Source organism: Carassius carassius, chromosome 17 (assembly GCF_963082965.1).
Source record: "Carassius carassius chromosome 17, fCarCar2.1, whole genome shotgun sequence".
Taxonomy (NCBI): Eukaryota; Metazoa; Chordata; class Actinopteri; order Cypriniformes; family Cyprinidae; genus Carassius; species Carassius carassius.
Genome location: NC_081771.1, coordinates 22937031 through 22962347, shown reverse-complemented (window position 1 = coordinate 22962347; position 25317 = coordinate 22937031). Strand labels below are relative to the sequence as shown.

The 25317-nt window shown below is 37.5% G+C and overlaps 1 protein-coding gene across 5 annotated transcripts in view; it reads right to left on the bottom strand.

Moving 5' to 3' along the window:
• Positions 1-9704: 9704 nt before the first annotated feature.
• Positions 9705-25317, bottom strand: part of LOC132161329 (histone-lysine N-methyltransferase SETD5-like) — a 33741-nt gene continuing 18128 nt past the window's right edge. For 2 of the 5 annotated variants that reach the window (XM_059571295.1, XM_059571298.1), the window contains 22 exons: positions 24980-25082; positions 24101-24384; positions 23564-23619; positions 22206-22393; positions 21987-22025; positions 21585-21830; positions 19815-19963; positions 19528-19645; positions 18940-19049; positions 18577-18823; positions 18382-18462; positions 17629-17844; positions 17193-17534; positions 15901-16146; positions 15527-15650; positions 15157-15419; positions 14982-15038; positions 13763-14254; positions 12168-12427; positions 11372-11535; positions 11194-11276; positions 9705-10738 (listed from right to left, as the gene is read on the bottom strand). In XM_059571295.1, the coding sequence (XP_059427278.1) occupies positions 10199-10738; positions 11194-11276; positions 11372-11535; positions 12168-12427; positions 13763-14254; positions 14982-15038; positions 15157-15419; positions 15527-15650; positions 15901-16146; positions 17193-17534; positions 17629-17844; positions 18382-18462; positions 18577-18823; positions 18940-19049; positions 19528-19645; positions 19815-19963; positions 21585-21830; positions 21987-22025; positions 22206-22393; positions 23564-23619; positions 24101-24384; positions 24980-25082 (4408 nt within the window). In that variant the 3' untranslated portion in view covers positions 9705-10198. The remainder of the gene's footprint in view (positions 10739-11193; positions 11277-11371; positions 11536-12167; positions 12428-13762; positions 14255-14981; positions 15039-15156; positions 15420-15526; positions 15651-15900; positions 16147-17192; positions 17535-17628; positions 17845-18381; positions 18463-18576; positions 18824-18939; positions 19050-19527; positions 19646-19814; positions 19964-21584; positions 21831-21986; positions 22026-22205; positions 22394-23563; positions 23620-24100; positions 24385-24979; positions 25083-25317) is intronic. The other 3 variants (XM_059571297.1, XM_059571299.1, XM_059571296.1) reach the window with 2 other exon arrangements.

Below are 25317 nucleotides of genomic sequence, written 5' to 3'. Positions count from 1 at the left end.
GAACGAAAGATTGACTCGTTCTCAGGTCAAGAACCGGTTGCATAGAACTAGAGACGAGTTATGCATCTGGGCTGTCCACTTCTTTCTGTGGTAGTAAGATCCAGTTTACTTTCTCAAAAAAATTGACAGACTGATGTCAAAAAAAAAAAGTTTTTTAAACCCAAAAATTACCTACAGTATCATTATCCTGCAAATTATTTGTGCTAATAATACAAAGGTTTCTCGAGTACAAAACATGCACATTCAAATGAATTCTTTAAGACTGTATAACAAAAGGTTTTCTTAACAGACTGGAGTAATGACTTCTGAAAATAGCACTTTGTCATCACTGTTAAAATTACATTTTATAATGTCCAAAAACAGAAACCAGTTATTTCAAACAGTAATAATAATTGCATTTTGTTTTGATTAATTAAATGTAAATTAATTAAAATAATGTTCCTGTAGCTCAATTGGTAGAGCATTGTGAAATCAAGGTTGGGGGTTCGATTCCACGGGAACACACGATAGGCAAAATTTGATAGCCTGAATGCACTGTAAGTCACTTTGGATAAAAGCATCTGCTAAATGCATACATTTTTTTAAATGTGTAATGCTTGGTAAACAGAAGGAGGAATTTCTTTCAAAAAACATAAAAAATGTCTTGGTTTTACCAAACTTGGTAGTGTATTTCTGTATCCATCATTCATCATTCACATTTCATATTGTACAGTACATCATACATTCAAAGCCTGTAAAACTACAAACAAAAAGTATTTAATGGTTATTTCAACCTGGGTGCACTGTGCTGGACAACCTTTATTTTACAGGAAAAACACAAAGCATAGACGTACATACACAAACAGTACCCCCAATGACAACTAGTTATTAAAAAAAAAAAAAAGGCCACCTCAGAGGCAGTATATTTTTGCAGTACTGAATATAATTTCTTCTCAAAGCTGTTTAAATTCTTTTTTCTAATGCCTGTTGTAGCACTGAGCAATTGTTACAGCATACCAACTTTAATTTATACAAAATGGTATGTTGCAATTTCAGACAATTCCACCTTGCACTATATATGATGGGTTGTTAACATCCATCAAACATTACCATAACCAATGCCCAGCTGTTTTTGGGGGTTTTTATTTTTTATTTTTGTATTAATTGATTTATGCAACATTTTCATCTTGACACAGTGTAGATGTAGAAAAGAAACTTTTCAGAGAAATGTACTGGACAGCCAGTATTCGAATCATGTAAAACTAATTTGATATTTACGAGTATGTCCGTTATCTTCATTACCACACAACATCCATTCAATTAATTTCATTTGAAACAACATTGTCATCCAACATCCAGTCATTAACATTTAAGTTTAAAAACAAGTGTTTATAGGCCCATGTTACTGAAGGCTTAGTGTTTTTTTTGTTTGTTTTGTTTTTTACTTTCTCTTCTGTCTTAAAACACTTTTTTTATTCATCAACAATTTAAAAATATATATATATATATTAAAAAAAAAAAAAAAAAAAAAAAAATATATATATATATATATATATATATATATATATATAATTTAAGAACAAGACTACTGTGGAAAGATGTGACATGGTTGATTTCTGAAGTTCACATTGTCTCTTCTTGTGCTTCACATGTGTAATGCCTCTGTTTTGAAGTTTATTGCTTTTTGCTCTAGTTGTAAATGTTTTCCCCCCTCTGATCTTTCTGGAATGCTGTTATCTCTAAATTAAACAAACATGTATAAAAATATTTCTGTAAGTCATAGGGGAGTGCAAATTAACTGACAAATCGTCACCATCACTGAAACATTGTTGGTGTTGTTGTTTAAAATATTAAAAAACAAAAAACATTGAGTACCATGTTATGGGTTTATTTGGGGAGAAGGTACTTCGGTATACAAAAAATAATAATAATAATACATGCTTTTAGAAACTGGAAATATTCCTTATCAGTGCTTCAAAAAAAAAAAAAAACCAACAACACAATAACGTCTCATTTAAGAAAAAATCTAAACCTAAATGTTCAAACACCTCATTTAATTGTTTTGTTTTCGGTATAAACTTGTGTTTGTGTGCTATATTTAGCTGTATCTGAAAAAGAAAAATATGCCGGAAGCCTGCTTGCACATTACATAACAATTATGGAAAAATGTTGTATGTGTGTCCAGTCTGGCAATTGTTGGCAGAAAGCCACTTCCTGTAGCTCTGATTAGCAGCACCAGGAGAATGAAGGGCTAGATCAAAAGGCTGGGCACTGACCAACACAGACAGGATGGGCCATGGCCAGAATAGGTGCCAACATATCAGCAGGCATTAAACAGCATCTTTGCTACTGCCAGGTGCAGCAAGCTGTGCTACAGAGAGAAACACCTCCACCCTGGGAGTAATTGAAGTTGGCTTCACCGTAAATTCAAAATAATTTGACATATTGTGTCCTGTTTTTGCTATTTTTAATTTGTCATACATTAAACAATCTGTCATACATGAGTTGCAATTTGTATAATTCACATGGAGCTATTTACAAAAAATATATATATTTTGATAAAAATAATTTAATGAAATAAAAAACAAAATTAAACCGCTACTTCAACATTATTATTATTATTATATATTTTTTTATTCCATTAACTAAACTCATTAACACTCATTATGGATGTGAAATATCAAATACTAATAATAAATATAATGGGCCTAATGTTAATTCTTGATTTATAATTCTTTATTACAAATGTTCAATATCGTGATGAAAGAATTTTGAAATAATACACTGTGATATTCTTGTTCTAACTTTGACACTAGTGGCTGTTATATATTAAAATGCTATTACTAATTTAAGAAAGCAAGCAATTAGGGGAAAGCTCAACTGTAGAAGGGGTGGTCATCAAACAAGAATTTTGTCAATTCTGATGTCACATGTTAATTAGAAATTGGAGCCAGTTAAGACTGCAGAAAAACATTGGTTCTTTACAAGTTCTCCACTCATATTAAAAGTTCTATTTAGAACCTTACCCTTCTCCTTTACGGTTGAAACAGTTCTTTTTTTTTTTGTGTTGTTTTGTTTTGTTTGTGTGTTGTTTTGTTTTTTGTTTTGTTTTGTGGGGGATCTTTCAGAGCCACCTCACACTTGACTCCGGGCAGCTCAACCATCCTGTCAACAAACTCTTCACAAGACAGGTACACATGATATTCTTTTTAACATGTCTTTACATTTTTAAATTGTAATTAATTTAACTAAAAAAATAAAATAAAAAATGTTAAAAAACCATTTTTAATAATACCAGAGTTCATCTTGTACCAATGTTCTTATCTTTTATAGCACGGTTAAAGTTGTAAATAGCACTTTCAAAGAATTGTTCTTGATGGAAACTGTAAAAAGTGTTCTATGCCAGCATAAATGGTTGCTATTCTTCCTATGGCTATTTACTAGAAATACCCTGAGAGTTTAGGTCATATTTCTTCAAAATTAATTAAATTGTACTTGTCTGCCTGCAACATATTTCTGTTGTTATTTTTGTTTTTACATTAAGTGAACTGCAACAACCTGCACAGTAACATAGGATTTTCTCTTGAGGTGTGATGACTGACAGAAATATGTCATTTTAGGTTTTAAAGAACAATCTGTCACGGGAAAAACACATTATATTACATCTATAGTATAATGAAGTATTATATATTGATAAATATGTTGCTTACAAAAACAATTAATCAGAATGCACACATACTTTGAATAATCATGGCTTTTCAAGGGCTGTCTTATGTTGTGGAGCCTATAATAGACTTTTCAGCAAAATATATGAAAAAATTTAACAAATATAAATAAATAAATATACAAATAAACATGCAAACGGTAGCATACATTAGCTTCAAATTAGTGTTATGGCCATATGTGTTTATTTAAAACATTTAACAGACAACTTGACCTTATCCAACATTTAGACAATTTTGAAAAATACCCTTCATATGCCCATAGTTGTCTTTGCCGCATTATAGCTGGTGTGAATTTACTGTGTTCCCGTTTACCCCGAAATTATATTTTCAAAAAAAAAAAAAAAGTATTTTTATTTGATTTACAGTTATACATTTAGGAGACACTTCTATCAAAAGTGGCTTACAAAAGAGAAAAAGGGATGGTTAAGTGGTTGTGAAAGTTCTTGCAGAATAAGTGTCTTCAGCTGCTTCTTAAAAGTTGGTCTCAGCAGTTCTGGTGGAGATTGGCAAAAGAGAAGAGAATGAGAACAGAGAAAGTAAAGGTTTCGGAGAGTGACTTTCATCGTTGTAAAGGAACAAAGGTGTTGCTCGAGTGACCAATTCAAGTGAACTGAGTCCTGAAAGCCAACATCAAAACCTTAAATTTGATTTTGGCCATAGATGCACTGCAGATTCTGCCAGGAAGGGTTTGAGAAACAAGTGAGTGCCACCAGAATACCAATGCTCCTCCAATGAGGTTGACCCCATTATCCTGGACAGAAAGAGGTCTGAGTAGGTAGTTCGTTTGAGTAGGTAATTACTTAGCTACTGGTAAGAAAAGTGCACTCTATATATTATAAATGTTTGTAGTACAAATGTAATCTGAATGTACCATGTGCCACAATGTCCGTGTCATGTAATCTATCACTTCAGTGCCTTTCACAAAATCCTCTGCAGAGCCTTCCGATACAGTAAAGTGTCCATCAAATGTGCACTTCAGAATCACACTGGAAGTATTAAGTCACTTTCTTAAGTACTTTTCGCCTGCTGTTTGATGAATAGTGTGAATTCCGACATTCTACTCTTATAACTTACTGTTTTTCACCTACAGTATAGTAGGAAATTATGGGATTTCAGAAGCAGCCTATGATAAACACCCAAACCCAGAGGGCTTTTACACTGGCAGTTTGGCGCGGAACGAGGCACGGTCCGCATGAAAATCGCTAATGTGAACGCTGTCATCGGACCCTGGTGCACACTGAGGTACCGAACCTGGGGGTGCTTTCACACTAGCACTTTTGGTGCGCACCCGGGTTCGATTGATGACAGAGTTCGGTTCGTTTGGATGATGTGAACGCTGTCTTCCGTACTCGGATGCGCACCCGCGAACCGTACCCAAGTCCGCTTAAAAACGGTGGTCTGGGGTATGCTTCATGTGAACTCTGGTACGGTTCGCTGCTTATGTGAACGCAATCGTACCAAATCGTGGAACGAACCGCTTTTAATGTCAAATTATTTGATGAAAATGTGTGTTTGTGTGAGTGTTTCACTCACTTTCCTGATGAGCGTGACTGATGCGCTGCAAGCAGAGAGCTGTACATCTAATTTATGTTTGCCTTCAACGTTCTTTAGAGCATTTTCAGTACATTCGTAAGGCAGACACAAGTGCCGTTATGTAGCGAAGCTTTATAAACAAAACAAACAGTTCAAAAACGTAATACATAAAAGTGCAAAGAGTAATGTTATGCATTTGCCGCCTTCTCCTGCGCTGTTGTTACCAAGCAACGGGGTAAACAGCTGCTGGCTTGATGACGCAAGCGAACCGCGGTTCGGACTCAAATATTATAATATGAACACAGTCCAGCGGGGGCAAGGGGAGGGGGGAGCAACCGAACTCGGGTTCGGACCAGGCAAGTGAACCAAGTGTGAAAGCACACTGAGACTACCTGGAGAAGGTGGTCTGAGTTCGGTTGCTCCCGAGCTGTGGCGCGGTTCGTGTGAATGTGCAAGCAACACGGACTCGGGTGCGCACTTGTTCAGGAAGTAAAGTATTCCGCGCATGCATAACACTGTCGATATCATTGTTTCCTCAACACATGAGAAAAGGGAGCCCGGAGATCTCCAAATAGGGGCGGGAACTCCAAAAAGGTGTGGGATCTCCAAAATAGGGCGTGGCTTCCTCCCTCCCACGCCGCCCCACAGCTGATTCTGAAGTTTTTATTGGTTTTGTCAGTTAGTGTTCCTACACTATGCAACAAAAAAATGCTAACCCCTAAACCTACCCCACACCTTACCTTAACCAGTGAAATTGACTGAATGGCGGAATTGGCGCTGAATAGTGTAGTAAAGTTGCAGTTCAGGAGATTAACAGTTAATAAGATTATGCGATATGAGAGTCACCGGACAATGGCACTTTTTTAGTTACACCCAGCATCACTACCCCTCGGGAGTCGGGACGGCCCTGTTGCTTGGAATAAAATGATATAATAAAATCTTTCACCTCTGCTGGGACAGCTCCTGAGTGATTCCTGTTTACATTATGAAGCAGAGGTTCAAACTTGGGTCCAAACACCACTGGACACAAGCTTTGGTCTCTGCTCTCATGGAGAACATTTATTTATTTAACGTATTTTATTTTAGATGAACTAGAAACAAATGTTTAATTTATAAAATTTTATTTTGAAATGTAAGTGTCAGTAACAGTCGGCTGAAGCCACAGCCAATGGTGAAAGTCTTTGCGAAAGGAGACCCCGCCCCATTTTGGAGGTTCTGCCCTCTTTTAGAGTTCACGCCCCATTTTGGAGATCTCCGGTCTACTTGGAACATGAGAGAGTTGAGGGTGATTCCACACACTCCTAAAAGTCAAAATTAAATTAATTAAAATTAAAGTTAATTATTATACTGTGCATAATAGCACCAAAATAACAACAACAACAAAAAAAGGTGACTGCAAACGCACCTGGGTTCGATACAACTATTGAGTGTGAAAGCTGACCAATGCTGCGGGCGGCGCTGGGAACAATCGTGCTCGGACCACAGCAAACGAGCCCAGTGTAAAAGCCTTCTTAGTCTTTGCTACTTGAGAATGCACATACATCACAGACAAGTATACAAGACTATCATGGTAGGGAAAATGCCAAAACTCATTACCCTTATTTCAGGGTAAGCGTATCAAATCATTCATGTTCTGGAACTCACGTCTCCAAAGATCTTTAGATTCCAAGGAAAACTTTCCATTAAGTTAAATTACTTAGATATGCCATATCATTTGGTAGTATTATATAAATGTTGTGACGAGTGGGGCGGGGCCGAGAGCCGTGGGAACAGAACAGAGCAAGGCCGGTGGAGTGATTGGTAAATGAGCGACATCTGCTCCACTCACCGGTCTCGAGTCCCATGGAGGAGATGGAAGGATACAAAAGAGAAGCGACGACAGTGAAGGACGATAGAGGACCAGGCCTGGGGTTCATTTTGTGTTTTGGTTTTGTTTGTGCGCTGCAGTTGTCCGCGAGGGGCTGTCATGCTGTTTTGTGTTTATTTTATCATTTAAGTTTAGTTTTGAATGTCGGCCGGTTCCGCCTCCTTCTTCCCATGATTATGAAGTTTATATACGGTTATAAAAAATGTTGGTGCAGAGATGAATATGTGCATTTTGTAAAACACTTCACTTCAAGTTTATTTTAAAGTGCAATGTATTGAGAACCAAATGTGTCCTGTAAAATGTTTACTATAAGTGCAGTAATCCAAAATTCTACACACACTAAAACGCAAAGCCAAATACAAAAAGCATGACAACCAAGTCAGAGACTGCAAGTGTGGGTAAAAGGACAGGCCCTTGACGCCTTGAGTAGGTGTCATTACCATCTTGTTTTAGTGTTTTTCTTCAGCTTTGTGACAGTACCTTCTAGAGGTCACAAATCAAAATTCTTACATAAGCTTTTGTATTTGCGCTCATTAACGAATCTTGAATTACGTTCCTTTACCTCTGTCTGTTAGTCAATCTCAATGTCAAGACCTGTTAGTAGCATGCAGCTCAGTCATTTATTTTAGCAAACTACCTGTTTTCAACTTCAGATATGCATGACCTGTTAATGCATGTTGATAGTAAACATACTGAATTAGTTCTGTGAAGTCTTGTGTGTTTATGTAAAATAATCTGTTAATCCTGCATGTAACCAACAAATTGTATGCCCGATTTGTGTGAGTAGGTGGTCCTTTACTGCTCTTAAAACACATTTGCCTGCATCAGCGTTTTTAGTATGATTGCCATGTGGTCATATGCATTTCTTCAAATGAAAGTAGACAAAATGACTAATTTGGACATCATTTAGACTTGTATTGAGCATTATACACTTGTGATAGGATCGCCCAAATTCACATCTTAATAGCCAGTTTAAAAAGGGTAATGAGTACAACGAGGCCAGATTTTAAAATTTTTTAAGGCCTACCATAGACCTTATTTTGCGCTTACTCCATAAAATGTTTTATATGAATGGATAAATGGAAACAAACCTTTGTTATCACTCACACTGAGCTCTCTTTCCATGCAACCAATGTTAAGCAAATGCTAAAACTAGTTTTAAAAATGTTCACAAACATTTTATTTAAAAAGCCAAATGTGATGCATCTTATGTCATGAAAAGGGAAAGTGTCCAATTAGGTAAAAAATAAAAACAATACGACAAAAATATGTTTATGGATACTAGAAAAGTGCCAGATGTTTGTGGGTTTAAGAAGAGGCGAGTCTAAACCAAAACCTTATCCCAGAAACCCAACCCTAAATTGTTATAATGACACAAAAGAAATATCATGCAGCAAATTTGGTGTACTATATTTCTTTGAGAACAGAATAACACTTTACCCAAGTACACATGATCATGTAGTTCAGGTGCTGGTAAATTTCAGATCACATAGTCCTTTTTTCCTTTTTGAGAGACATTCCAATAAACCAGTGAGTTATCATTTAAAGATCTTTTCACACTTGGCCAAAACAAAACGGACTTAATCTTTTCTATTGTTGGACCACGCTAGAATAATCCATCAAGCAGACAATTTTTATTCTCTAAATGCAACAGGGGGCATCGGTTTTGTTTGAAGTAGGGTTTAAATATCCCACTACTGTGTATATCATGGCACATGACTTGGTAACCTTACTGTTTAAAAAGGTATCATCCAAGGGAGGTACAGCACTGTGTCTTTTCTGTTAAAAAGACTGCCCTGTGAGCAGCTTGTAATTTAAAAAAGGGGGAAACATTTTAGAGACCACAGCAGCAGCACATTTGCTTTGTCTTATTTTCTGGTCAAACCATTTGGCCATAGCATTTCTTTCCTTTCTAAAATGATGTCTGGAATGCAAGGACTGGTCAAGGAGAGAAAATCAAATGAAGAGAATGAAGTGAAAGAAATGAAGTATACACTTAGGATTAAAGGGCTTGGGAGGGTACACATTTTTTTAACGGAGTATAAACAAAAACATTTCTGCAAATTCTTTTCGACAAAGTCCTACACTTTGCGAGTCACAGAGAGGGTCTTTAACAATCATTGGAAACAAGTTAAAAAACTAAATTTGAACTGGCAATTGCATGTTTTTACCTTAAGAGGCAACCGTGATCACACTGGTAAACAGAATAAACAATTCAACTGGACCAACTGAAGCACCATAAGATCTGCTTGTCAAGTATTATATATCAAGTGAATCATGATTTTATGACACTAACAGTAGAATTCAACAGGCTAGAGGCCCATCGGACCCTAACGACAGTTAGACACTGGAATGATTCAGAGTGAGAAAATAACTCACTGTTCACAAAGAACTGCTTTCATGTGCATTCAAAAACACTTTGCTCTGAGCCAAGCGTGCCATCCATGAACACACTACATGGCTGTTCTGATGACGACTACTGATAAAACAAAACAGGAGAGTGCACTCCGAGTCAAGCGTGCAAAGCATCTTAAAGAGTGCCATTTCATACAGTCATGATATCATTCATTATACATAAAAAGTTGAAAACTCATCTAGGATCAGGATGATCACTTTTACTCTTAGATAAGTCTTAAACATGAGAACCTTACTTTTAGAGAAACTGTTTTGTTTCAGCACTGGTGCTCAACTGCGTAATTTTTCTCTTACTCTTAAATACTTGCACTTCAGTGTGAACACATCATTGTAGCATTTGGGTGAATTTTCAAAATACATTTAAATCTGGTTATATACTCCAAACTAGTTACTTTAATGTTCCATTGATTTGATTGTTATGAAGTCCACACTAAGTTACATGTAACTGCAGAGATTCAGTTTCTGGAGAAAGATAAAAGGAAATGGGGAAAGTAAAGACAAAAATATACCATCCATACAGAACTCAATACATCAATTCCCTCTAACAACACATATCTTCTCCACAGGTAAAAGTAAGGAGGATGTCACACACTCTCTCTTGACACACACACACACACACACACACGCACGCACGCACGCATACACACATACACAGACATATACATGCACACTCTGGGTCCTAAAAGGTCCTCGACTGTGTCCATACCCCCGAACCCTGTAAATTTCTTTGTGGATAGTGCTGTGCTCCAGAAGCTGTGAGATGTCTTGAGTTAGCCTGACTGGGTCTGTCTGTTCTCTGGCTGTGGACTCTGGACGACTGAGCCAATCTGGAGCCATGAGCACCTTGTGTGTGTGGTACTGCAGCACTGTCCATTTTCAGGTGGCCTCTGGCGGGTAGAGAGAGAGCAGCAGACAGGGAGCTGTCCAACAGTTTCGCTTTAAGGCTTGAGGTGTCCATTCCACCTCCACTGCTGCTACGAGGATGTGGCGCACACATTGTTGAGTCCACTGAGGAGATAGATACTGTAGAAGAGGATGGGCTCTCTTGGGTGAGCGGGCTGTGTGTGGTCAGCTTTGAAGGATAGTAACCTGGCCCCCCAGAGCTGCAGCGGGGAGGGGAGGGGCTTACAGACTGACAGAATGGAGAGGAGGAGCTCTGCTGGTCATAGGCTGGGCTTTCCAAATGCTGATGGGATTCTGGCTGGAGAGGCAGCATCTGCTGGATGTCCATTAAAAGACAGATTTAGTATACAGTTTCCATAAAAACTATTAAAGAGGACATCGATTCTCTGCATTTATAATAATACAGTAATAATAAATGTTTCTTGAGCACCAGATCTGCATATCTGAATGTTTCTGAAGGATCGTGTGTGTGTGTGGTATGTGATATATATATATATATATTATACACACACACGATATAGATAGATAGATAGATAGATAGATAGATAGATAGATAGATAGATAGATAGATAGATAGATAGATAGATAGATAGATAGATTACTTGAGCAGCAGTCTTTGTTAGCATATGAGATATCTTTACAAACAAAAAAACTAAATCTTAATTACTCCAAACTTCTTTTGACTGGTAGTGTATGAATTCCATATTCTATAATACATGAAATACATATTAAATCTTTTTTTTTCTCTGTTGTGCATCATGAACATTCTACCTGATGTAGACGAAGCGAAGGACTTTTTAAGGGAGAGGCCAGAGATGAGCTTTGATGATCAAACCTGTCCATTTCAACAGCATCTGACAAGACAGAGAACTAGTCAAACTCTTCTGCTAACAGCATACTTGATGGTTATTGAACAGCAAACAAACACAATAAAAAATTAAAATCATACCAGAGCTCTTGTCACGACTGCTGATTTGGTCATTAATTCCGGCATCTGGAATTAATGACTCTGCTCCTCTTTTAAGGGCACGCTCTATGTTCAGATTACCCCTCAGAACATGCTCCAGAGCACCCTGTCCCTCCCTCAACCGCTCAACTGATGTAGGGACCATCCTGATAGACACACACAGAAAGTCAGAGATGACCACATTCACGATGACCGTTCATTAGCAATCTGTGAGAACGAGTATGAAGAGCTAGTATTTAAATGGAGCAGGTTTATTAAATTAAAATAAAGATAAAACAAACTATATATATTTGATGGAAAACAAACTGAACTCCTGAAAAACTAGAAATAAAAATATTAAACCTAAATAAAATAAAAAAATATGAATAAAAATAAATAATGCACATAAAATCCACCTGAAAACAATGCACTGTGAACAACTGCACCAAACACTTGAGGTTTATGCAATCACAGTTCTCTTGTGCGTAGGTCCAAGAAAATAGATCACAGTAAAAATGCACAAAAAGCACAAAAGCCTGTACACAATGTCCTTCAAGAAAAATTCTTCAGAAGTCTTTATTCAGAGGCCATTTTATTCATTATTTTTATGAATAAAGACTTTTGAAGATTGTGTGTGGGCTTTCATGTTTTTATTTAGAATAAAATAAAACTGTAAATGAAAATGTAAATTTAAAACAAACTCAAAATCAAAAACCCCAACAGTGTGAAAGCAATAAGATAACACTGAGCAGAACTGTTGACATAGGTTGGCATGAATCTTTGTTTTTTTTCCCCTCACCAGTGGTTGGATTCTGGTCCTCCCAGCACTGTGGTCTGTGTGTGGTTTCCAGATCTGATGCCAGGAGGACTGACCTCCTCTATCTGTGGGAAGGCTTGTCGTTCTGGAGAAAACGAATTGTGCGGAGAGACTGAAGGCTGAAATTGCATGCGCGGCTGTCCTGGAGACTTTGTGCGTGGGCAAATGGAACTGAGGTTTGTGACGTGAGGTGCTGGGTCCCTGGGTCCTTTCTTTCTTTCCCTGTACTCCAGCAGAGAGACCTACACGGAAATAAAGTCTGTAAGTGTGACTAAAAGATGCACATGGATGACGAATAGGCAGGCAATTCTCTCCTTCAGTATAATTTCTTAGTACACGCATGCAGCATAACATTCATGTTCACATAATGCAACTCATGCATGACACATTTGATGTAGAATGACATCATCTATAACTTCAATGGGTATGAGAAAGACAAAGCATGCATTATTACCCAACACTATTCAGAAAAACACCACATTAAATGCTTGTATTATCCCAATAAAAAGCTGTTTAATAAAATTAAAAAGTGTTTTCTTTCAGCTAGAACAAACTGCAAAAATAACATCAGACCATGAGAAAATATTTTTAAACTAGGATTATAGACTTCATAACAACGGCAAAGAAAAACCCACACAAACATACAGACATATTCACCATGAGAAAGCACTGGTGTCTTTGAATGAATACAACCGGCTCTGCAGCAGTTAACCTTTTTTTTTTTTTTTGCTCAGTTTGATCAATACAGATGAAGGAGTACATCATCTGGAGATGCAAATGTTATGGACATGCACACGTCTAGATGGAGGCCACTTATTTGATATTCACCATGTTCTGCCCTGGCTTGAACTGGCCCTTTACAGCTAATGCCTGGTACCCAGACAAGCCAGCCAGCTGACTACCAGCACTCACCATGACCTTCTGCCTTAAGAGAAGGGTGAAAAGAAAGATTTTGCAAGAGTTTTAAGAGCGAAGAGGAGGAAGAGAGAAACAGGGAGTTTCATGCAAGATAGAGGACCACCCTTCATGATTTTAAGAGAATAATGAATTAACCCACCTAGATTTTTCCAAGCTTTAAGAATAGTTCTTTTTGAATAAACTGTTTCAGTTTATAGTCCAGCAGTTATTTATTTACATTACACAAAGTCAAGAAATATCCTCTCTTAATTACATTTGTAAAGATGAGATGATGCTCAGGGACAAGCACATTGGTAGGTAACAGGGTAAGAAGAAGATTTCCAAACAGAAGATCTAAACAAAATATTTAATTTAGATGGTATCGGGGAGAAAAGTAAAAAAAAAAAAAAAAACCGAGAGAGAGACAAGTTAAAATAGACCCTTAGATGTCCCAATTAGAATAATTAGGATATGTACCCATGTTGGTCATCTTACATCTGTAGCTGTAATGGGGCAAGATGGTCAACATTTATCTATTTTTATGTTGTGTTTTAAGAACTAAATTAACAAATTATTTTTATTTCCACAATAATATACTGGATGATACATTATCATCACCCCGCACATACTAAAGGAAAAACAAACCACTTGTAAATGGAGGATGTGGCTGTAGGACTTGCCTTCTTCTTCTGTGGTGGATTGCTTGGGTTGGGGGATGTGCTGCGCTCTGAATATCCACCACCAAACTGTGTGTCCAGATACATTGAAAGAGAGCCAGAGCTAGACCCTGCTTCCATCAGCAGCCCCTGGCAGCATATTGTGCTTAAGTCTGAGTCAGACGTGGACAAGCCTCCCTCTGATTGTGGGAAGTGTCTGTCACTTACTGGACCAGTGGGTAGATTGGCATTGAGGGGAGAGCAGGTGTAAATGAGGTTAAATTCTGTCCTAAAGGCCTGTTCTCTGGCTTGTGCCTCACTGGCATGTGAAACCAAGGAAGAGTCACATAGACTGGACACAACAGCTGAGCTGTGGGGAGTCCCACCACCGGATCCATTCAGAGAGTCTGGAGCAGCAAGTGAGAAGTCATCTGACATAGGAGCTGGGCTTCCCCGGCTTGTGGAAAAGTCCGGGAAGGCAGTGACCCGTGAAGTGAAGTCTGGTCGCAAACAGGGCTGAACAGGAAAAAAAAGTGAGATCATTAAAACAGAATGTACAACTTTCCTGATGAACACTCAAAAGAATTTTGATGGGTAACACTTTACAATAAAGTCCAATTATTTATTGTTAGTTAGGTAATATTAATAAATGTACTTATAATGACCAGCACATTTGTTACAGTTTTTAATAATCATGTTAGCTCAGGTCCATCGAATAATATTAACACATGGTTATTGGCACACTGTTTTTTTAATCTACAAAACTTAATTTAGCAGGTATCATAATTTTCTACTTCAAAGTACTTCATAAACACATCTTCAAATCCAAACTTGAACATGCTACACTGCAATTTTTGTCTTTTACAGTATCTGCCATGTTTTTAGTCAAAATATCTAAAAATACTTAAGCAAAATGACATATGTAGTCTTGTTTCTAGGAGAAGAAAAAAAAAACTACATTAAGAGAATTTTGATTAAAATAAGATAAATTATCTGCCAGTAGAGTAAGTAAAATAGTCCTAAAACAGGAGTATTTTACTTACCCCGCTGGTAGATAATTTACTTGTTTTAAGCAAAATGGACAATTTCGTTTTTCCCTCACTAGAAACAAGACTAAATATCTTGCGTCCATTTGTTTATCTAGCAAATGCATCTTAATTTAAGAATTTAACGATATTTTGCCTAAAGACAAGACAAAAATACTATAACAGTTTTAGGTATGTGTATGAGAACTTAAACTTACTTCTGGAGTCAGAGATTCTGATCTGTGCACAGGAGAGGCCTCAGGTGAAGAGATGTTCTGTAAAAAAGAACCAAGACATATACAGGTATAATGTTTTCTATTACTACAGCAAATCTCTAAAAGCTGCTATACTGAGAGAGAAATCCATTTTGTGTTTGTGTGTGAATTTTTTCACCTCAAACTGTAGAGGTGTATTGCAGCGGCTGGCTGGTAGGGATGTGAGAGGAGAGTAAGAAAGCATGGTAGCATTCAGCTTCTCCAATTCCCCACCTAAATAAAGCGAGCAGGGAGTCATGAGCGAATGAAGAGGTGTCATGGGAAGTTCGGAGGGCAGAGGTGGGGTGATGGGGGACAATGGTCGTAACAAGAGTTCAGAAGGTGGAGCTGCCGTTTCTGATGAACACTTCAATTTCCTCTTCTTAAATGGTGCAGTCAGCTCTGAACAATGGGCAACATAAAAAAACACTTGTTAAAACCCCAAATCTATGATACCAAGGCTTGTAATTCACATTTTGCAGTCTAAATGGTGGAGTAAAAGCCATTACCAGGTTTGAACGGTTGAGAGCTGCTAGTGCTGCTGGTGTTACTTTTGTGGGACGAATTGGACTCCGTTCCATCTTCCAATAGGCCAGATAACATGCTCTCATCCATCGCTTGTTTCATCCACCTCTGCTCAGACAGATATACATAAAGCCATGCTATGCAACAACAATAACAAATATTGTTATATAGAGCCAAAATACAAACTTTATGTCAGACAACCAAGTCTTTGAACAATTCAGCAATTTAATCTACATATTAAAAAAAAAACAAAAAAATCTACACTAGAGAAACCAAAAAAAATTTCTGGGGGAAATTTGATTGCCACTGTAGAGAAGCATATTAACGTTAATTAACTTGTTCAGTAACTCATTCTAACCTTCTTGCAAGAACCATAAGCAGGGTCAATCATACAGGGTCGCCGGCGTCTTTCTGGGTTAAACGGTGAACCAAAACGAACATAGTGTTTGGGGGTAGTACAGATGAGAGGTGAATGAGATAGTCCAGGCAGCATGTTGAGGGTGGTGGCCAGGACTGTAGGGTCAGTGGTGATGCGTAAAGGGCGTTCCAAAGACTCCTCAACCCGCTCTGGAACCTTGTCATTTAACCACTCCGTCACCAGGTACTATAAAGAGAGAATAAAGACATAAATAATACATTACTACATTTGCAGCTCTGAAACATAGCCGACCACAGTCAAGTCACCTTTATATTTATATAGTGCTTTATACAATACAGATTGCACCAAAGCAGCTTTACAGTGTTAAAAAGGAATAATATAAATAGTATAAATAATTATTTTTAAAAAGTCACCACAAAATAGAATTTAATGAAAAATTTGAGTGTTAATTATAAAAGATTTATTCATGCACATAATTTTAATTTATAATATTAATTTAATTTAAAAAAAAAAATTGCCCTCCTCATCGCAATAACATCTGTACACTAGGCTCGATACTGGGCTACAATCCCTCCCTTCAAGAAACATGTCACTCACATGACATCGCAGCAGTTAGCAAATGACAATCCAACCATCCAATCAATTGCTGATGGACAAAATCCTGAGCTACATTTTTTCTTGTTTGAAAAGTCGCTTATATAGTGTATATAGATATATATAGTATATCACAACAGGAAAAAAAAAAACGACTTCCATTTTTATGCCGATTTTAAAGTCACAATGAAATCAAAACAAAAATAAAAAAAAATTATATAAAAAAAAATAAAAAATGAATTACTGTAAAATTCCCCTCTTGCAATGACTTCACTTCTCTGATTAATGTACACCAGTGAATGAGATCGCAGCAATAACAAATGTCAACAATCTAACCAATTAATGGTGGACACAATTTTAATCCCGCCCCAAAATAAAATCAATCGTAACTTCCATTTTATGCCGATATTAATCAGCAGTATTAAAAAAGTACTTGCACTCTGGCTCATCTTATTATACTGGGTTAAAACTTTGCCAGGCTAAAAAAACAATAATAAATGCTAAAGTGTTTCCCTGCCTATATCTCAAGACAGTGGGATAGGATCCAGCATCCCTACAACCCTACACAGAACATGCATTTGGAGCGCATGAATGAATACTTTTTATTAAGTGAACAACACCGCAAGAACAGCATGACAATTACCCTGTGTAGGATTTACAGTGCAAGATGAAATCACCTTTTTGGTTTTCGGGTATCTGACATTAGTCTTACTACCCATCCCTGAAGAGGCGGCTCCACATAGTTCTCCATCCTGGAGATTCCCACAGTTTGGAGCTCCCACTCCCTGGCCCTGCTCCCTGAGGCCTGCCCCTGCACTGCCTTCTTCACCTCCCACTAAAACTCCCTCTGCTGCTTGCTGAGAAAGAGCCTGCCGATGTCTTCGAGCACGCTGGGCTGAACTGGAGCGGTACCTGGAGATGCGGCTCTTAGGACGTGGTTTGGAACCGCGGGCAGGTTGCGATTTAGGGGCAGGACTGGGTGTAGCAGGGGGCTTTTCAGAGTCTATATCTGTTGTTTCCTAATGAAGAGACAGAGAAAGCATGTAAAAACACACAACCATTATGAAACACAACCGTGTTAAAGTTGAGAAAAACTGGAAAAAAATTTACTACCACAGCAGCAAAGGAGGTGCGCCTTGTACTGATTCCTCCAACTGCTCCTGTATTTGGAACACAGTTTCCTGATATAAGGGAGGGAACATCTGCCTCCCCTGCTTCCAGTTTGGTTTCTTCAGGTGTAGCCTGCGCTGTGCCCTGACCACGTTTCTTTCTCCTATCAAGGGTCTCAAACATGTGCATTATGGCCTCTGCCTTGCGTTCATCACGAGACTGAGGGGGACAAAAAGAATAAGAGGTTGATATGGTGAATATAGGATAAAATCCAATATTCCAATATTTGTAAAATCCATATAGTGTAGAATAGTTACATTTTTCTGGATTCTTCTTTATTGGCATTTAAATTTTCCTGGATTCTGTTTTAATTATTAAATTAAATTTTAGTCATCAAAAATCATGCCTAATTAATTGAGATTAAACTAAAACAATAAAGAGTTTAACAAAAATAAACATTTTACGTGCATTTTGATTAATACAATTAAATTTTAATTACAAGATCAAAAGGCATTGCTAATCCATAATTTATTTATTGTTTTACAGTAATAGGGCCCTATGAAATGTTTCATTTTTTCAGAAATTCTGTTGTCTTTATTAATCCAGAAAAAAATAATTAATCAAAAACTGAAGTTAAAAAACGAAGGCACAAAACATTAACAACTTATTAGAAAAAAAAAATATTCCTGTTCTTTTTTTAAATAAATGAAACAACATTTATTGATTCATCACTGTTCTCCTCTAAATAAAGCTTACACGTCTGTTTGGTATTAGTGCTCCATTCTCGTCTAACTCCTCCTCTCCATTCTCCAACTTCACTCTGTCCATAAGAGCATCCTGTAGCACATAAGATCAGCTTCATCATCATGTGAGATCATCATTATCATTACATGGCAAAGCAGCTGCAAAAAGCAAGAAGGCATTAACGATTGTTGTTCAATGAACACATACCTCTGTATCACTAACTCCCTGTGTCTCATTTGCATCTTCCAGCAGGTGGTTGCTTTCATCAGATACACCAGTTACGAGCCTGTCCTCTTCCATTTCTCTGCGTCGGGCTCGTCTCCTCCGTGTTTCTGCTCCAGGAAGGGCAAAGTTTGAAGACTGGGGGGAAAGCAGTTCAAGGGGGCGGAGATTGTGTCTCTGCACAGGACAGTCCTGATTGCCCTTGAGACATGCACAATCCACTTTATAATTACTGTGGGGAAAATTAGAGAATAAGTGTCAATACACACTTTTTCACACATATCACTTCATATCACAGTTTATTTAGAATTAATAATAAATGTCAATAAACAAATTTAAGTGACTAACCAGCAGCTAAACTCATAGTCAAAGCCGATTGTGACTTCAGAATCTTTTGAAATTTGAGCAACAGCGTAGATACACAGGTGAATCATCCCCTCTGCTATCATGTGCCGCACCTGCGAGTTAGTGTATACAGGAGAAAAGTAATAAAATAATATAACTGAGCAAAGAAATTATGAACAGATGCACTTTAAGTGAAGCAAACCTAAGTCAAAGCCCTGTTCACACCAAGAACAATAACTATAAAGATAACTATAAAGTTAATGATATTAGCGTCCACAAAAGCGAACAATATCGTCTGTTTATTCTAAGAGCACATGCATCTGCCGCTTTAAATTCTCGAGCTCATTATAGCAGGATGGATAATGATTGTCTGTCAATGTATCGTTCATCAGCTGGAAAAAAAAATTCCGAAAATGATTCCAATGATATCATTTCTTTGTGCCTTTATCGTTATAGTTGTAGTGTGAACTCTGCTATTCTTTAATATTGAGAATGATTTGCAGAACTGTATCTTTATCGTTATCTTTATAGTTATCATGCTTGGTGTGAACATGCCTTTAACAGTTAGCATTCAACAAATTAGTCTCACACCTCAGCATTGGGTGTGCATGATCTTCTGATAAACCGTGCATCATTGCCAAATGTTCGGGCATCCACACACATCTCCACTTCGTTGAACTTGGAGTAGAACAGGACAAATGGATATGGCCTGGAGTGGAGTCAACAGAGGGAATTAGGAAAGACTCTCAATTTGCAATACATGTTTTACAAATAAGATACATTTAACTATTTTTACAAAATGTACCGTGATTCAAATCGAACTCTTAAGATCAACTAGATGTTCAACAGTATATACAGATGCAATCACACATACATACTTTTTGAAAAAATGTCCATTGACTTCAAACTGCTGTCTGAGCATGACTTTGCCTCTGTATTCAATGACCAGCATTTCTGGGTCCAAATTCCGTGCCGCTCTGAGAATCTTCCTATGTTTCTGCACACGTGTTACACGACCCAGCTGCAACTACACACATTAAAACATTATTTGGTAATTGCAGTAAATAAAAATAATTATTAAATAAAAAAGCACACTACTTCATATTTTTAAAGTCAATAAAATAAATACTGTGAATACATACAAAAAATAGATATAAACAAATGATCACAGATTTTTTTCATAGATCATCACAGAGTAACAGGCGGCCACACATGTTTGTGGCCTTAACTCTTGCTGATCAGTAAAACAGTGTTATTTGCAAGTTTAAAATACACAAGCCATGTTTTCCAGTGACAGTTTTTACACTACTGACTATATGAGTTAATGGAAGATTAATATTTAATTTTATACTAGGGGGTTGTTGAATGCTTGAATCTGATTGGCTGACGAATAAAATATTGCAAGGTGTGCAATATTTTTCAGGGAAACGCATGGCAAACGTATTTCCAGGCAGGTCTTGACCACATTACTTATATAATAATAATTATAATAATAAATTGTTACATTTATATAGCACTTTTCTGGGTACTCAAAGTGTTTTTACATGAAAGGGGGGTATACCAATGTGCAGCATCCACATGGATAATGCGACAGCAGCCATGATGTTGCGCCAGAATGCCCACCGCACACCAGCTTTATTGGTGGAGAGGAGACAGAATGATGAAGCCAACCAGCAGATATGGGGATGGTTAGGCCAAGATGCCGGGGTTATACCTCTACTCTTTTTCGAAGGAAATCCTTTAATGACCACAGAGAGTCAGGACCTTGGTTTTAACATCTCATCAAAAGGACAGTGCTTTTTACAGTATAGTGTACCTGTCACTATACTGGGTAAGCACCCCTTGGTGGCCTCAGAAACACCTCTTCCAGCAGCAACCTAGTTTTCTCAGGAGGTCTCCCATCCAGGTACTGACCAGGCTCAACCCTGCTTAGCTTCAGTGGACAACCAGTTTTGGGCTACAGGGTGATACGGCTACATGTCCATATAACTTCGCCAAACGAAACAGTTATTTCAAATATCCTTACAGCCTAAAACAGCAAAAAAAAAAAAAAAAAACAACTACACTGGCCAAACAAATAGCGTCGCTACGCACAAAAAAAAAGAAAAAAAAAAGTTAAGTGCGCCACAATGCTTCAAGTCAATTGAACAAACAAACACGTGAAAGCGTTTCCAAACCATAAGGAGCCGTCTGCTCTGCTCTTTATAGCTCTCATGAATGTTACACAACGATCAACCTGCACAGTGCAAATAGCCAAAACCTGGATATTTTAGGCATTATTAAAATCCTGGCTGGGACCTGTCCCGTATGAACGGCGCATATGGCCACCCTAGTTAGTGGTGGTCATGTTTCACAGACCTTTTCTGCAAATTACATTTTTACACCACTAGGTGGTGACAACCTGTCTTTAAAAGTAAATCACTGACTGATTACGGATCCATATAGGAACAAAACACCACTAATGCGGTGTTGCTCATACTTTGGCTTTGTTCAGAATCATTTTCACTGGCGTACCCCCCTCCCCAACACAATAATTAAACATTTTCATTGCGTTTAAGAAAAACAATCTATGATATTTAAAACAAGATGCAGTCTTAAAGTAAATTTAACACCTTAAGACTTTGAGGACCTGTGAAACCCATCTATACCTGCATTTGTGAGCCCAACACAGTGTTGTTGTAAGCTAGTTCTGTTCTGTTAATGGTGTCCATGGCGACAGTAGATGGGGTGGGGGACGAGTTGCCATTGGCACAGTAGTGTTTGAGGAGGTTCTGCACGTCAGCACTGTACTGGTTAGACAGAGCTTCTTCATACTGATCCGTCCACTGCTGAATTCGAGTCTCCCATCCTTCTGTTGTATTCTCATCCAGAACACTAGCCTCAGACGCAGAATTCTGCAACAATCAGAGGGTGTGTGTGTTTAAATATTCATGTGGTTGATTGTCATCTTTGGTAATGAATAGTACTAAAGCTTATTTCCTAAGATGAAGGGGTAGATCATCTTTTTTTTATTATTATTATTAGATAATGTGACATTTTTATGTCCATACCTTCATTCTCATTGATTTTCTGGAACCCTCTCTGTAAGCCTGTAATGACAATATCTTTTATTATAATATAATACAGAGATGATGGGAAATTGGTGAGACCGAGTGACATGAACACATGCCAAAGCTTCAACACAAGTGAAAATTCAGTTAAAATTCAGGCTTTTCACATTTGTTGTCTTTGTCATATGAACAGGATTGTGAATGTATGTGTTGTTATACCTTAACCTTCTTGGCTTTAGGAGTAGTGCGTGCTTTCTCTGTGCTCTTCTTTCTCTTCTTGACTTTGTTATGTTTGACTCTTTTGACAGTGAGGGTGATGCTAGTGGGTGTGTGTTGAGTGGCGGTGTACGACACAGCAGAAGCTGACATGTCCTCATCTCCACTCTCTGTAGCGCTGCTCTCGCCAACTGTAAATGCAGATATAAATCAAGCTCAAAGCCCAGCATGATTAACCCATCAGCAGATGTGAGAACACGGACACTGGTAAGATTGAATGAAACGCATAATTTCTCTCAAACTGTGATACATTTAGAAAAAAAAAAAAAAAAAAACAGAAAAACTCTTTTAAACTTAATTTCTCTTTTTAAAACTGTCAGAATATACAACAAATGTAATACAGGTATTACTGGGAAGAAAAATAACACATGAAATCAGCCAGTGTTGAGTAGTAATGGGCAGATTTTATCTGGATTATGTATGGTTGATAAGTCTATCCATCCATATTATTTTGGTTCTCCAATGGGTTCAGTCGGTGCTCCATTCTTAGGAAGCCCAAACAGCACTTAAATAACTATGCTTCCATCCAAAGTTATGAATTAAACTTCTACACAAAATTTGAATATTACATAAAACATCTGTAAATAAAGCACCATTTACATCTAGGGAGTTAAAGAGAACAAAATTATCACTTTTCATGAATAACTTGCGCTAAATATCACAAAGAAAAACTACATTTGCTGCAGTAAGAGTAGGCACTGTATATAATAATTTGTGTATACAATAAAATACGAGCTTCAAAGTGCGCTGATGGTATGCGGCCATATTATCATATTTTCAGTGTCTGTTGTTTGGGAACGCAGTTCTTAGAGTCAATTATAACAAAGCACTTTGACCAGACTTTGCTCAAGCATATTGGAATGCCAAAACTAGCATTCCAGATGCTGTGCAATGAGATCGGTCCATTGGTTGGTCCAGTTTTATGCTGTCCCATCACAAGGGTCACGTCTTTTTTGATGCACATAAAGTAATTTTTTCTGTAAAAGTGAATTTCATCATAGTTTATGCGTATGTTTTCTTACCGGATAAGAAATTTATACTAAGTTGAGCGCATAAATTTTTCATGTGCATTTTTAGAATTTATGCGCATCATTTATGCATTTTTTTTAATGCAATATCCCAAAATGTGCATAAAAATAGGTGGATGGAAAGATAGCTAATTATATTAAATAAATAAAAAAAGATCTTTCACCTTTAAAACTGTTTTAAACTTTGAGACAAGGCTTTGTCAAGCCAACATGAAAGTTTATGCCACAGGTTACCTATAAGCATAAAACTGAACCGAGTCAACATAATTTTACCTGAAACATTCTCTGCTTTTCTGCGCTGCCCATCCAGCCCTTTCTTCTCCAGACCCCTGCAACAAGAACTCTCCTTCAGTACACATTTTCTATCCATTACAGCAATAACTAATTGCCATAACTCGGAATAAAGCTACTGTTTCTTTTTTAAGGTGAACCACTGCCTCTGTTTTTCCTTGGCCATTTATTTGTTTGAGAGGTGAAAAATAAAAACTATACCAGCCAATAAGATATAAGCTTGGGGAAACATGTTGATATTTCCTGTAATCATTGGTTTTATTTCGGCAAAGGACTGTATTTGGCATTAAATCAAATGATAGCAGTATTTTCTGATATTAAAGCATTAAAGGGATTAAAGCATATAAATCACCAGAGTGTATTTCACTTTTTTTCAGGTATGCAAACTGTTCTCAGAGAGTGATGAAATGGTGTCATTCTTAGGATGAATAGTTTTGATTAAAAACTATTTGTGATTTAGATACAACTAAAGCACAGCACAATCTGAAATGAGATTATTTCAGAAAAAAAATCACCCACCTGCAGCTCTCACACTTAATGAGGAAGCCATCTTGCATTAGACGGCATTGACACCAAGAAGGTGGAATTGCACCTTCCACCACCTCCTCCTCCTCCGATGAGCTCTCACTGTCAGCAGAGTTGTCTGGTTCATTGGTGGGAAAACAGGGTCGCGATCGTCCCAGAGTGCCATTGCGTTCCGAATGGGAGAAAACGGTCTGGGAGAGTGGGGAGGCAGGAGGGGTGGGAGGGGGTGGAGCTCCATAGTTATGATCCTGACAACACACAACGGAAGACTGTTGCATCTTCAAACAACGGTGTTCAGGCACAACAAAAGGGAAAAGGAAAGAGAGAGGGGGAAGAGAATGAAAGGTGGGGAGCGGGGAAAAGGGGCAGGAAGAAAGAAGAGGTGGGAATGAAAAACTAAAAAACGTGGCATTCATAAGTAAACAGTATTTAATGTAGCTAAGAATGTTTTGGCTAAAGTATCTCAATTACACTACAAGCATAATTCTAAATGAACTTAATTTAAGTAAACATTGTTTAAAAAATGAGGAACAGTACTACATAAGACAAATTGCTTATGAAGTTCCTCATTTTAAAGTTGCATTGGATAATAGCATCTACTAAATGATTAAATGCAAATGTAACATGTCCAGGTTGATTTGCAGTTCTGTTCAAGTCAGGTTTTGACTTTGTGGTTTTGGGTGTTAAAATAAACTTGGTTTAGTTCATGATAAATTCACTTCAATTTTACACTATGCACAAAGGATAGTGGAACTGCAATTACAAATATATCGGAATGCATACGTTTATTTAATATGATTCAGCACCATCCATTATTGAGATGCTATTAGGCTGCACACTGACTAAAATGTGAATAAAAATAAAACAACTTACAGCATAGGGAAGACCCCCATATCCATGACTCCGTGTGTTCCCACAGCTGCGACTCGAGTAATTTTTCTCATTTACTGCTGGGCTCGCTTCAACTGACTCAGGACTGAGAGAAAGATAGATATTTGAGAAGCTTGCAAATAAAATGCTAGTTATGTATGTAGATGTGGTTCTGTAAACTCCAGATGACCGCCAGAAGCAGTGCTAAACAGTAGTGGATCATCACAGAGCCAGTCAGATAAGATAGACAGAGAACATATCAACAAAAAAGGACACAAAATAACCTCTGAAAATTCAGAGTGACAGAGAACTATGATGATCATCTGGAATTCACAGAAGAG